The sequence below is a fragment of the Hipposideros armiger genome, unplaced genomic scaffold, assembly GCF_001890085.2.
Source record: "Hipposideros armiger isolate ML-2016 unplaced genomic scaffold, ASM189008v1 scaffold_43, whole genome shotgun sequence".
NCBI classification, from domain to species: Eukaryota; Metazoa; Chordata; class Mammalia; order Chiroptera; family Hipposideridae; genus Hipposideros; species Hipposideros armiger.
The window spans coordinates 2384546-2397260 of record NW_017731393.1 but is presented as its reverse complement, the minus strand read 5'-3'; the positions used below and the strand labels follow the sequence as shown (position 1 = coordinate 2397260).

The 12715-nt window shown below is 59.6% G+C and overlaps 1 protein-coding gene across 9 annotated transcripts in view; it reads right to left on the bottom strand.

The window, feature by feature from the left end:
- Positions 1-3220: 3220 nt before the first annotated feature.
- The window catches only part of ANKRD9 (ankyrin repeat domain 9), a 14159-nt gene continuing 4664 nt past the window's right edge, over positions 3221-12715 (bottom strand). For 2 of the 9 annotated variants that reach the window (XM_019639188.1, XM_019639187.1), the window contains exons 2-3: positions 4866-4952; positions 3221-4309 (exon numbers count right to left, since the gene is read on the bottom strand). In XM_019639188.1, the coding sequence (XP_019494733.1) occupies positions 3312-4256 (945 nt within the window). In that variant the 5' untranslated portion in view covers positions 4257-4309; positions 4866-4952 and the 3' untranslated portion in view covers positions 3221-3311. Of the gene's footprint in view, positions 4313-4865; positions 4953-5156; positions 5849-5893; positions 6119-12715 lie in introns of those variants that run through there. The other 7 variants (XM_019639185.1, XM_019639184.1, XM_019639191.1 and 4 more) reach the window with 7 other exon arrangements.

Below are 12715 nucleotides of genomic sequence, written 5' to 3'. Positions count from 1 at the left end.
TTCACTTCTGCTTTGACTGGGGCGGTGGTTACACGTATGTAGACATTTGTCCCAAGTCCTCAAACTACACACTCAACGTCTGCACTTAGTACATGTCAGTTACGCCTCCATTTTAAAATGTAGCCAAAACCAGTCACTGTGGGGGCCGGGCTCCATCACCGGTCACCCACTTGTGAAACGGGCCCCAACACTGCACAGCCTTCCCCTGGCTACGCTGCATTTCCTCTTCCCGAATTCCAGGAAGCATCCTTGTTCTGAAGAGGGCATGGAGTTAACAGGAAATGCTCTCAATACAGTATTCTAAGTTGGTGAAGAAATCAGGAGGAAGGGAAATCAGAGTAGGAAAATTCAGGTAATATCAGGATGAGGTTAGCCTGCAAAGAAGGCATGAGGTCCGGCACAGGGTCACGCCACCAGGGCCACAGAAGGGGCAGGCGGGGGCCTTGCACCCCTGCCTTCCTGGCCACCTCCCCCAGAGCCCCCTGGCAGCACACGTTGTCCTATGGTGCTCCTTCTGAGCTCTGGGCATGAGGTCACAATACCAACAGGCCTCTGGGGTGCAGATGCTGGCCCCCGAGCCCGAGTGTTTGGGGTCCCCTGAGCTCCGGGAGGGTGCCCATTACTGGGCACAGTCAGGTTTTCCTTAGAAAGGTTGGAACAAATGAACCAACGTACTTTGCCAGAGAAAAGCGGGCCTTGTTGTGGGCAGAGCGGTTGCCTTAGAAGCGGTCAAGCCTGCCTGCCAGTGGCCACGAGCTGGCTCACTGTCTGTTAAGGGCCCCTGGGCTGGGCCTGGCCGGCTCCAGCCCGCCCTCGTCCCCCGGGCTCACGAGGGAGGTAACAGGACTGGCGGCCGCCCTGTGCTTGCTGCCTTTTCTGGGGCTTCAAGGCCCAGGAGACTGATAAGCCCAATGCTGGGGCCTGGCCTGCCCGCCCACACTCCCACCCTCCTTCCCTCTCAGGCCAGCAGCGGCCACCAGATAACCCTTATCCACTCTGCACTGATCTCTAGGTCCTCTGCTGTCCCTGCTGCCTCGGGCTTCCTGAGCCAGACATCAGTCCCCAGGGAGACTCCGTGGGAGCTGTGCCCGTAATCGGGCCCTGCTCGGCTGCCACAGGGCTGTGTGACGCTGGCCTGGCCTTGGCTTCCCCAGCCTTGCCTGCAGCTCCAAGCAGTGTGAGTGCCCGTACCCTCTCCCACCCACGGTGAGGACAGAAGGGGCTAGTGCTCTGGCTGTCCTCCTGCCATCCCACTCCAAGGGGTCCTCAGATGGGCCCCCCATCACCCTCCAAATGATAGTGCAGTTCCCTAGTCACCCCAAACTAAATCACCTCACTTGGGCCCCAGACCCTCCCATGACGCCCCGACTGTGGCGTCCATAATTTTTCCTGTTAGAATCCCACCCTGCACTCCAAGGCCAGCCCAGGTGCCCCCTCCGGCTTGCCTGACAATGAGTGTGGCAACCCCTTTCCAGGGCATCAGGGAGCCCTGAGACAAGGCAGCTCTCCCACCCCTGCATCACCCCATCCCCAGCCCAGGGGGCTCAAAGAGGCGGTCACTAAAGAGGCAGCTGTAGGCCTAGAGGGGCAGTGAAAGAGGGCCTAGCCCTAGGCCTTGGGCTAACTCCACAGAGGACAGAGCTGGGGCTGGGGAAACATGAGAGGAAGTCCGCAGGCCCAGGTCCCCAACCAGGTGCCAGGGCAGCAGGGCACCAAGGGTTCTCCAGTGCCTGCCCAGGCCCAACCCCCAGGAGCCACCATGACCTGCTGCTCTGGGCACTCTAGCCTCCAGTGTTCATGTCCTCCAAAGGAAATATACCCTCCCCCCACAATGGAACCGCTAGTGTGAGGACCTGGAGTTTTGAGTTGGGAGAGACATAGCCACTGCCCCCAAGCGTCAAGGTCCAGCTGGCCCAGGACAGCAGGAGGGGAGGGGCCCTCACTCCCACTTGGAATCTAGGATCAGTCCTCAGGCTGGGCGCCCCTCTGTCCTCCCTCCTTCCCACTGGGGCTTGTGCACCCACCCACACACTTCCCAGGAACGGGGGTTTGTCCCAGGTCACCCTGAGAGTGGGTAGCAGGCAAAGACCAGAGCCAGGCCCCTTCTGCACCCTCCCTTCAATGGCCCACCACCCTAGATTCTGCTCCCACCACCCAAAGCCTCTTGGTCCCCCAGGCATGCTTCCCTCAGGGACGATGGGGGAAGGGTGGGGCAGCAAGTGCCCCCAGCCAGGCTGGTCATTCTTCCAGGAAGACCTTTAGCCCTCTGCTCCTGGCAGGACATCATGGCCCTCTAGTCCATGCCGACTCAGGTTGAATTTCATGGCCCAACAGAATTCCTGGGTAGCCTGGTGTTCTCCCTGGTCCCAAGGCTCCTCAGGGCCTGAACCCAGCTTTTTAGCCAGGGTTCCTTTATCCTGAAGGGCTGTGGTGTATCTGCTAGCAAGTCTCCATCTTCAGAACCTTCCTGCAGAAACCAGCTCTACAGGCTGGACAAGAGGGCTTGCCTACTGGGTGATGCAGCTATCCGGTCACTCATGGGCACCACCTAACACCCACTAGGGGCTGGGCCACGGGACACATGGGAGCCCACACCCAGGGTAGACTGTGGGCGGGCCTGGAGGAGAGGGTGGAGCCGGGGCCAGGAGCCCCAGGGCTAGGTACCTGCTCATCCTCCGCAGAGAGCAAAAGGGGTGACAGGGACAAGGCTAGGCCTGGGTTGACCAGTTTTAGTGGAGGAGTCACAGTGACACCCAAGGAGGAGCAGGTGGCCAGTGTGGGATAGGGTAGGATGGGGAGGCACAGACCACGTCCTGTGTCCCCCTGCAGCACAGCAGCCTTCCTGCCATCCTTGGCCCTCAGCACCAGTCCTAGTGCAACAGGGGAGTTAAAAAGGCCCTGCGTGCTGACTGCATAGGGACCTCCCCCAGAACCCCCAGGGCCTGCTCTTGGCCTCCATGCCTTTGCACATGCTGACAGTCCAGACCCCGTGTCTGCCCAAATCCTTCTGCTCAGCTCAACCCTCTGGGATGATTTCCTGGAAGCTCTCAATCAAGGGGTTGGGCAGTGAGCTGAGGTCAGGGCCTGGCTCTCAGGAGCCACATGACCCCCTCAACCCCACTCGGCGAAGGAAGCCAGACCCAGAAAGCCTGTAGGATGGGGTACCATCTGACCACCCTGGCCCAGCCTCCCATGCACGCGACAGATGAGGCAGAGATTCTGCTGTACAGAGATCAATATATGTAAAGTGCTGTACAACGCTCTGAAAAATAGTATTCTCCAAAAATCCGGTGCCCAGGGTTCCCAGCGGGCTAGCCCTTGCCCGTGAGGTCCAGTGGCTGTAGAAAGGGCGGCAGCGGCAGCTCGTCCAGGGCCTCGGGGAAGCGGCTGGGCGAGATGGCGGTGACCAGCACCTGCATGGCACGCATGAAGAGTGAGGGTGGCGCCAGGCCCGCCAGCCAGTGGAACTTGTCATCACCCAGGAGCCGCTGCCAACGCGGCTGGTCGCCCAGCAGCTCACAGCGGGCCGGGCCAGTGGCGCCCGCGGGCGTGTACAGTGCCAGCAGGTCGAGCAGCAGCAGGCGGCGCTGGCGTGGCTCCCCCGGCACAGGCTCCCCAGCAGCAGAGGTAGCTCCGGTGTCACGGCCCAACTGGCGCAGCAGCAGCTCCAGCGGCGTGAGGCCGCCGCCATCGCGCAGGCAGGGTGAGGCACCGTGGCCGAGCAGCAGGAAGAGGCACTCGGGGCGCGCCAGCTCGCAGGCCACATGCAATGACGTACCGCCGCCTTCCACGCGGCTGCAGCCGCACCGGTCAAGCAGGCGTGTGCGCTCCTCAGATGGGAAGTCGCGCACGGTGCACAGGATGCGGCGCAGGATGCCCACGCGGTTGTAGCGCACAGCCAGGGCCACATGCAGTCCTGCCTCTGCACAGCAACGGAAGCCCGTGCTTGGCAGCGCAAGTGCGCGTCGCGGGAACGTGGCCAGCAGGTAGTGTGCGTAGGCCTTGTGGTCGTGCACGAGCGCGTAGAGCAGCGCCTCCGACGGCGAGTAGGCGGTGGCGCGCCCGCGCTCGTCCCAGTGGAAGGCCTCGCTGGCGCGCATGTTCTCGAGCTGCCACACGGGCTGCAGGTCGCGAACCGCTTGGTAGAAGGCGAACGACGACTTGCGGCACTGCTTCTGCGCCCGCGAGCGCGCCGTGCCCGCGCCCTCGGGCCCGCCGTCCGCGCTGCCCCCGGGCCGCCCGGTGTCCCACGGCATTCTGTCGGAGGGGTGTCTCCAGGACTCACGCCATGGACTCGGCAGCCGACCACCTGCTAGAGGAGGACTCCGTGGTGAGGGGCGAGGCCACGGGCTTGGGCCCCGCCCCGGCCTCTACCGGGAACCTCTCCACAGCCCAACGCTTCCTTCAGGGACTCTGTACCTGCCCTTCCAGTCACTCCTCGCAGCTCGCTTATTTCCTGAACCACTCCCACATCCTTGAACTAGCTGCGCTTGATCGCCCTCCTCGAAATTCCCTGGTTCTGACACCTCTGGTAGAGATGCCCTTCCCTGCCTCTGCCCTCACAACCCCACCCACCGTCAAGGCCACACTGAAACCTCATACCCCCCACCCCCTCCACCCCAGGGGCCTACCGGAAGAGTTCCTGCTCCCACCTGGGCCAGGTACATCCAACCCCAGACAGAGAAAAGGCGAGAGTTTAGGGGGTAGGAAGGCTGCGCCCATATCTCAAGCTGAGCCTAATCCTTTCTGGAGCCCAAGTTCCCTGTCCCCAGCCCTACCTAACCTTGACCCTGTTCTCTGACCGCGGGTGGGGGCCCCAAGAGTCACCCCCTCGGCTGGACAGGGGCAGAGCTCTAGACTCAGACCTGCCTGCTTCCAGCACTGCGATCAAATCCCCTAGTTCTGCAGACGCGGGTATATCACTTTCCTTCTCTGAGCTTCAACTTCCTCATCTGTAAGAAAGGGAGAGGGGGGAATGCAAGCTGTGAGCCCCCCGCAGGGTGAGGTTTGCGGGGAGGGACGGGATGTTTGCTGGAAGTCCACACCCCTAGCTCCTGGGAGGAAACCTGGAGGGCGAAGTCAACCTAGAGCCTGATGTGAACCCCACTTTACAGTCTGCAAACCCCCTCCAGGTCGGCTACCTCTCTTGATCTTACCAACTACTAGATGAAGCAGGTACTGCCATCCCATTTTCCAGCAAGGGACAAGCTTGTCCAAGATCAGTCAGCAAGTCATGGTAGAGCCAGGCCTAAAACCCTAAAATCCTGCCTTCCTGTTTTACCTTATTCCAGACGTGGGGGTCTCCCAACCCACAGGGAGCCCAGCTTGAGCCCTGCCCTTGCCCTCTGAGCCCCTAGCCCCAACTTGAGCCCAGGGTACTAACTGCTTTTAAGTCCTTGGTCACAAAGGGCCTGGGTCAGCGGACAGGCCGCGTCCACACACTGGGTAACTAAGTTACAGAGATGGGCACGGTGGGGGTGGGCTGCAGCCACAGCGCTCATTTGAGGGGGCACCATGATTAGAGCAACCCCCACGCCTGGGCCTCCGCGCCCCAGGTGTACCCTGTGTGGACACCCTGTGGGGCGCCGGGTGGGTTACGTAAAGTTGGGCCGCCCCACGTCACTGGGCAGCGAGTCACGGCAGCGGCTCAGTGAATGGGGGGTTGGGCCGCCGAGGGCCGGGCGGTGCGTCCCGGGCCGCCCCCCCAGCTCCTCTCTGTCCCCTCCGGGCGGCACGGAGGACCTCGGGTTGCAGGGGGCGAGGCCAGGGTGTCTGCGGGACGGTGGCCGGCGCGGCAAGGGCTGCACCTGCCTGTGCCCAGGGGCGTGAAGGGAGCGGCGGCCAGGGGGCAGCACCCCGCGCGGGGACTACAAGCCGGCGGAACAGGACTCACCGTGGGGGACGACGGGGTCGCGGGCCTGGCGTCCCCGCCCCCGCTGCGAGCCTCTCTGCGGGTAGGCGCGGAGGCGAAGGTCCCGGGACCGACGGGCGGGAGGAAGCCGCGCTCTCAGCCGCCGCGGCCCGATCGCTGGGCGGCTGTGCAGACGCCGGCGGCGGGCGGGCGGCGCAGTGCGGCCCGGGCCGGGCAGGACCGCGGGACCGTCCGCCGCCGCCATTGGCCCGCGGTGCCAGGCCCCGCCGCTGCCCATTGGCCGTCGCGCTGCACCAGTGTTACGTCACCGGAGGGCGGGGCGCCCGGCGGGACCCGCGGAAAAGTTGGGAGAAACTTGAGGGCTCTCGGTGGGGAGGGTGGGGCGGGGCTCCCAGAAACCCGAGCCGCAGCGAGGAGAAGCTACCGGGCGGGGAAGGGCGCCTGGTACCCGCCCGCGCGCGGTACAGCGGCTGGGCTGAGAATCTGCGCGCGCACGTAGACGCCCCGGGTCCGCCGACCGTGACTGCCCTCGTCACCCCACGAGTCATATTCCGGGTCCCCTTTGCACTGACCCTCTGTGACCTTGAGGGAGACCGTCTGTACATGGAGGGGTCAAGAGGCCAGAGCTGTGACCCCCTAATGGCAGGGGTCGGAGCATAGGATCCCCAGCTCTAGGCTGACTCTCCCAGGGAATGGATGAATGGATACAGACAGCCATTTCTGAGCGCCTACTGTGTGCCAATCTGTGTGCTAAGCATACCTGATTTCACTTCGTTTTCACAACCCGTAGTGCTGGGAATGGCCCTCAATTCACCTGCCAGGAAAATTGGGGCTCACAGGGAGGTAGCCTCCAAGTAAGGAGCAGCCAGGAGAGAGGCCAGGTGCACCCCTGAATCTGTGGTGGATTGGGCCCCAGCCTCCCTGCAAGGGGTCCAAGGTGTGGGGCACCACTCTTGCTGAGACACCACCAGATACCCCCCACACCCAAAGCGCTGCCCCACCTCAGGGCAGGGTGGCCTCACAAACCCATACCATACCTCTTAGGGTCAGTGACAACCACCAAATTTACAGAAACTAAGTCATAGGCCAGGGGTGAGGACTGTGGGGAGCATTGGGCTGGGAATCCGAGCTCTTCCGCTGCCTCACTCAGGTGTCCTCTAGGCTTCGGCTCCCCCACAGGTTTTCACAGCTTTCCATTCTGGATGGTTCTAAGCAGGATGGAGCTCCAAGTGAATGGAGGTCTTGGGGTTGACATTTGGCCTCCAGGAGCCCCCAGCCCCTGGGAGACATCCTAGAGAGGTGTTGCCCCAGATGAACTACCCCTGTTTCAGGGCTGTAGTCACCCTGCTCCCTTGCCCCCATTCTACTCTTCAAGGGCTGGAGTTGAGACCTCACACTGTCTCCATGGCTACCAGTGGAATGAAGGTGAAAGCACCAGCTGCAGGTGCCTGATGAGCAGCTGGCCACAGGGCAGCCCTCTCCACCCCTTGATGCCGTCCTCCTCCCCTCTTCCACTTACCCTCCTTGCTGGGGTTCTTTCCAATAGTCAAATCTGACCCATTTGTCTATGACTTAGAAGCTTGCTGTGGATATGGTCTTAGTGGAAAGGCCAGGTAGGGAGGGGAAAGGCATTTTGGGCAGGGACACAGCTGGAGCAAAGGTCTGGGAATGACAAAGGAAGGCTACAAAGGTCAGTGGGGTGAGGCCAAGTTATACAGGGCAAGGAGCTTGGAGGCAGAGGAGGTTTGGAAGTCAGTGAATTATTTCAGACATACAAAATAATAATGAATGCAGGAGCTTCTGATCCAGTTTAAGAAATAACACGTGGAGGAATCTGAAGGTCCCTGTCTGTTCTGCCCTCCCCCACACCCACCCCCCAAGCCCTGGGTCTTTCCCACAGTGGCAGCTGACATTGTCACACTCTCCAGGAGAGTGAGGTCAGCCCTCACAGCAGCTTGCCTTTTCTCCCCAAGGTCGCTTTTAGACTCATCCTCTGGGGTACATGCTGCCCTGGGTCACACGTCATCTCTGCTGAAGTGTTCCGCTGGTGACAGCTGTCCCTTGTGTCCGGCAAGTGTGTGGCCTCCCAGCACTGCTGTGAACATCCCTGCCCATGCCTCCTTAGGGACTGTAGTGGGGTCTCTGCCCAGGGGGTGGGGGTGGGGTGCAGGGTACGGCGTGCCCCGCCACAGCAGCTTCATATGCCAGGAGGCTGCCTAAGGGGACAGTGTGACTGCAGCATGGGAGAGCCTGTGTTCCCTCAGGGAGGGACGATGCGGGGGGAGGGGGGAGTGTGAAGAGTTGCTGGGGCAGGGAAAGTGGGTGGGATGGGGAGAGGGCTCAGTTCCAGAGAAACTAAGAAGGCCTTGGGGGCTGCCCTGCCCAGGCCCTGATGCCCACATGCACAGAGGGTGCTCACCAGCACAGCCTTCTACGCATGGGTCTGATCTTTGACCCTGTTGTGCTCCTGCAGGGACCTGACCCTAGACACACTTCCCTCTCTCCTGGGAGAGCTTGTCCCACCAAGGTAGGCATCTGTGTGTGCCCAGGCAGGGAGTATAGTCACTGAGGCCAGAGAGATGGGGGGTACAGGTTAGTGTGAGGACTCTGGGGAGGCGGGGCGAGCACCATAGGCTGGCTTAGGTTTTCTCTGGCACGGCATGGAAGTCACTGGAGAGAAGCACTTGAATTGTGTGTGGACTGTGACCAACTGGGGTGGGTGTGAGAGGGAAAGAACAGTCTAGAATGCCTTCCAGGTCAGGCTGAGCCCCTGGAAGGATGGGGGGTAATGAGGGCGGGGCGTTCGTGAATATGCCTATGAGCCACGTTGGGGGAGAAGCCCTGGCTAGTGGTGGACAGCTGGGGTCACGGCAGAAAGAGGGAGACAGAGAAGTGAAGGCACCGAGGCAGGAGCTGGGCCCTCTAGCGCCTAAGGAGGGGTAGGGAAGAGCAGACAGCGAGGAGGCGGGAGAGATGCTGGGAAGTCAAAAAGGGACAGGGTTCCCAGAAACCAAGGTATCCCAAGGAGAAGGGAGTGGCCAGCTGGGACAAGTGCCACCAGCAGGTCAAGAGGATCTGGCTACTTGTAGGTGGCTGTGCCCTTTACAAAGGATCATAGAATGCTGGAGAAGCCTCTTTGGAAAGGGTTCAGGAGAGAATGGGGAGAGGGGACTGGAGAAAGCTGTGTTGGGGAGCAGAGGAAAGGGGGGAGCTGGAGGGTAAGTGGGGTTACAAAATGCAAAAGTGGAAATAACACACGTGTGTACAAGTGCATGTTGTGTGTGCACATGCGAATGCATGTGCATGCAGGCAGGTGTGCATCTGCACTGCGTGCGTGTACAGCGTGCTGCATCTTGCACGTGTGTGTGCATGTGTAAACACAGGATGGTAAATACAGGAAGGGATTCAACTCTGTATCAAATCAATAAACGTACAACCTCCTGTTACGCCCATCGGCCAAAACCTGAGGAGACAGATGGCGCCTGCACGGGCGAGGGTGGGAACCAGGCCCTGTCTCTCCCGCTGGAGGCACAGCCAGCAGAGACAAAGGTCGTGCTCTTGGGTCCAGCAATTTCTTTTGTAGGCATCTTATTCCCGATAAGTACTTGCCCACGTGCCAAGTTCCATGTACGTTCCTTACTGCTGTGGCTTTTGTTCGCTTGCCTAATTCTTTAAAGTTTTATAAAAGATTATTCAGCCTTCATTTTATGTTTTGTATCTAACTACTTCATAGTTAAACCTTTGAAGAGAATACAGGTGACTACCAAGCACCAAGGAGGTAGGGTCATGCTGTGTTTTTACTGATGGAAACCACCTCGGTGACCATCCAAAGGGGGACGCTGAAAACAATCATGATGCACCCTTGCCAGCTGTGATTCTTGTCACACAGCAGCTGGGCCCTGCTCTCCTGTTGGGCTTGTGGAGAGGACTGTGTGTAAGCCTGGAGCCTAGGGACCACGTCCCTCACAAGCCCGAGACTGCACTCCGGCCGCCCCCTCCCCTGCCCCCAGTGCAATTGTCTCCATGGCACCTCTGGGCCCTTGTAGGGCCCCTGGATCGAGCTGTGCCTGAGGGCTCTGCTGTCTCATTGAATGAGCCGGTGGATTCTCTTTTTGGCTTAGGCCACTTGGGAACGGGTCCGTCACTTGAAAAAGCCCTGCCTCATTCAGCCCAGCAGGATTGTAATGGCATCCTCTTCATGCTCAACAGGTCCTGGTTTAGGAAGTAAACCGCATGGTATGACTGACACACATACCAGGTTTTACGCAGCCACAGGCAAGAACCAACAGCCAGAGCCTCCTCGCCTGTCATGTGGAGGTAAGAATGACAGCTGCCCCAGAGAGCTGTCCCAGGAGTTCTCGTGGGGCACAGCATGGTTGTGCCTGCCACAGAGCTAGCCTCAATGCCTGAGATGCTAAGGTTAATTTTTAAATATTTCAATGTGAAAATGTTAAAAGAAAAAGCATACATATTGTTTAAGAAATACTGGAAGCCACGCACTAACCTGTTGATGGCAGTGCCCCCTGGGGAGAGAGCAAGGAGGAAGAAGGGACCCTTTTAGTTTTTATCCTCTGTGCCTTCTATGTCATTTGAAACTTTCACAAGGGACACATATTCAAATATTGTGTAATTAAGGTAGTTTTTAAAGAGTCAGGTCCCGGGCCGACCGAGTGGCGCGATGGTTAAGAACTCGCTTGGGATGCCAGAGGGCCCCGGTTCGGATCCCACATATGAGGGCCAGTGACACTGCCCTCCACAGCTAAGATGCTGAACAACAGCTCAGCCTGGAGCTGGGTTGCCGTGAGTCGCCGGCGACGGCGTAGGCTCAAGCCCCTGTGGCAGTGGGTTGCCATGGGCTACCATGTGTAGCCAGCAGCCAGCGTGTGTAGCCAGCAGCCAGCGTGAGCGGCCAGCAGCCGCAGTGAGCGGCCGTCCAGAAGCTGGCGACTGATCTGCCTCGCCCAGAAAGAGCGCAATGATGGTGCCAACTTGGGCCAGTGAAGCAACGTCCTCCACAACTAGACTGAAGAACAAAACAACAGCAACTTGTCTGTTCCCCTTCCCCCAATTCCCCAGCACTGTTCCCATCCCCCCAATTACCCAATAAAAATCTTTAAAAATAATAATAAATAAAAAATAAATAAATAAAGAGTCAGGTCCCATTGGCAAATTCTGTCTCACAGCTGTTACCTTATTGACTTGCCCAGTGAGGTAGATTGGATTGTCAGTCCACTTTACAGGTAGGGAAACTGAGGCTCAGAGAAGAGACAGCTTTGCCAACAGAGGTGGAACCTATAAACTTCATCCTATCCCAAGAAGGGAAGGCTTTGGTTTCATGAGTTCCTGACCCTGTTGGGGTTTCAAACTCCTCTGTGCAAGTGGATGAAAGCTGTGGTTCCTGCCCTAGAAGCTGGCTCCTCACAAGATGGGGGTGGGGAGGCTCCAATGCAGGTTGGGATGGTGGGTCCCTCCATCCCTGGACGGGGGATTCAGGTGGTCAGCCAGCACTTCTGAACAGCCTCAATCCTCAATGTATTCAACAAACAGGCCCCTGGAACCTGTTTTGAGGACCAAAGGTGAGTGGGCAGGAGGCTTCCTGGAGGAGGAGGCTTCCTAAGATGAGGAGCCACTTGCGCTCAGAAATCAGTCAAGTCCCCAAGGCTCTGCGTCCCAACACCCTGATCCCACCCCTCCTCACTAATACATCCCACCTGCCAGAGCCAGGCTGCCCTGGACTCTATTGGCCTCCTCCAGCCTTTGGGATCCTGTCAAAACCATGTCAGCTCCACACTTCTGCCCAGAGCCCTCCCTGGGTGCCCATCTCAGATTAACAGCCCTGCTCTGCCTTAAGGCGGACCCTTCACATCCCACTTTGGCCTCAGGGTCCTTGCACATGCTGTTCCCTCTGCCAGTCCCCAGGAGTCTTCATGGCCTCATTTCAGGTGTCACCTGGCTAAAGGAGCTCCCCCAGGCTCTCTGGGCCCCTAGCTCAGTGTCCCACTGGGTGGGGCCTACCTGTCCCTTGGGGGAGGATAAGAGTTGCCCTATAAATGCTGATGACTAAGTGGAGGAATTAATCAGGCTGGGTGGGTGTGGTCAGGGCTTGCTGGGGTGTCGGTTGCAGGCAGCGGTAGAAGCCTGGCAAGCCTGGTCAGCCTGGGGAGTGTGGGCAGATGCTGAAGCCAGCAGTGCCCTAGAGGGCTGGGAGCAGGAAGTACATGACTCATCCCGGCTATACCAGAATCCCTGCCACCAGGAGCCCTGAACACAAGTGGGGCACCCAGCGGTGGCCCAGCCCAGGGCCTGGCCCCCACAGTGCAGGAGACTGCTGGACACAGACCTGGCTCCTCCCGGTGGAGGCCAGCTCTGGCGTCTGGGGACCTCGGTGACAGGAGCAGGAAGGCCAGGCTCGCCCCCTCCCTGATCCTCCCAGCACATGGGCAATGAATTCCTGCCTGGCTGGGTGACCTTGAGCACATCACTGCCCTGTCAGGGTGGGAAAGTATCGTTCCAGGCTCTGGTGTACGAGGGCTTTTGGCCCAGGGCTGAGCCAGCCATGCCAGGTGCATTGCCCCTCCATGCTCAGGCCTCTGGGGACCATGGGAAGTGGCAGCACCCCTCACTGGACAATGAACACCCAGGGCCAGAGTGACACTCATAGCCCAGGTGGACGCTGCCAAGGGCAGTCCCCACTTCTGTGCCTCCCGCCTTATTTTCGCCTGACCCTTCGGTAAATAGTTGTGGTTTAGGGCCAGCCAAGCGGCGCGTTGGTTAAGAGCTGGCTTGGGATGCCAGAGGGCCCCGGTTCGGATCCCACATATGAGGGCCAGTGACACTGCCCTC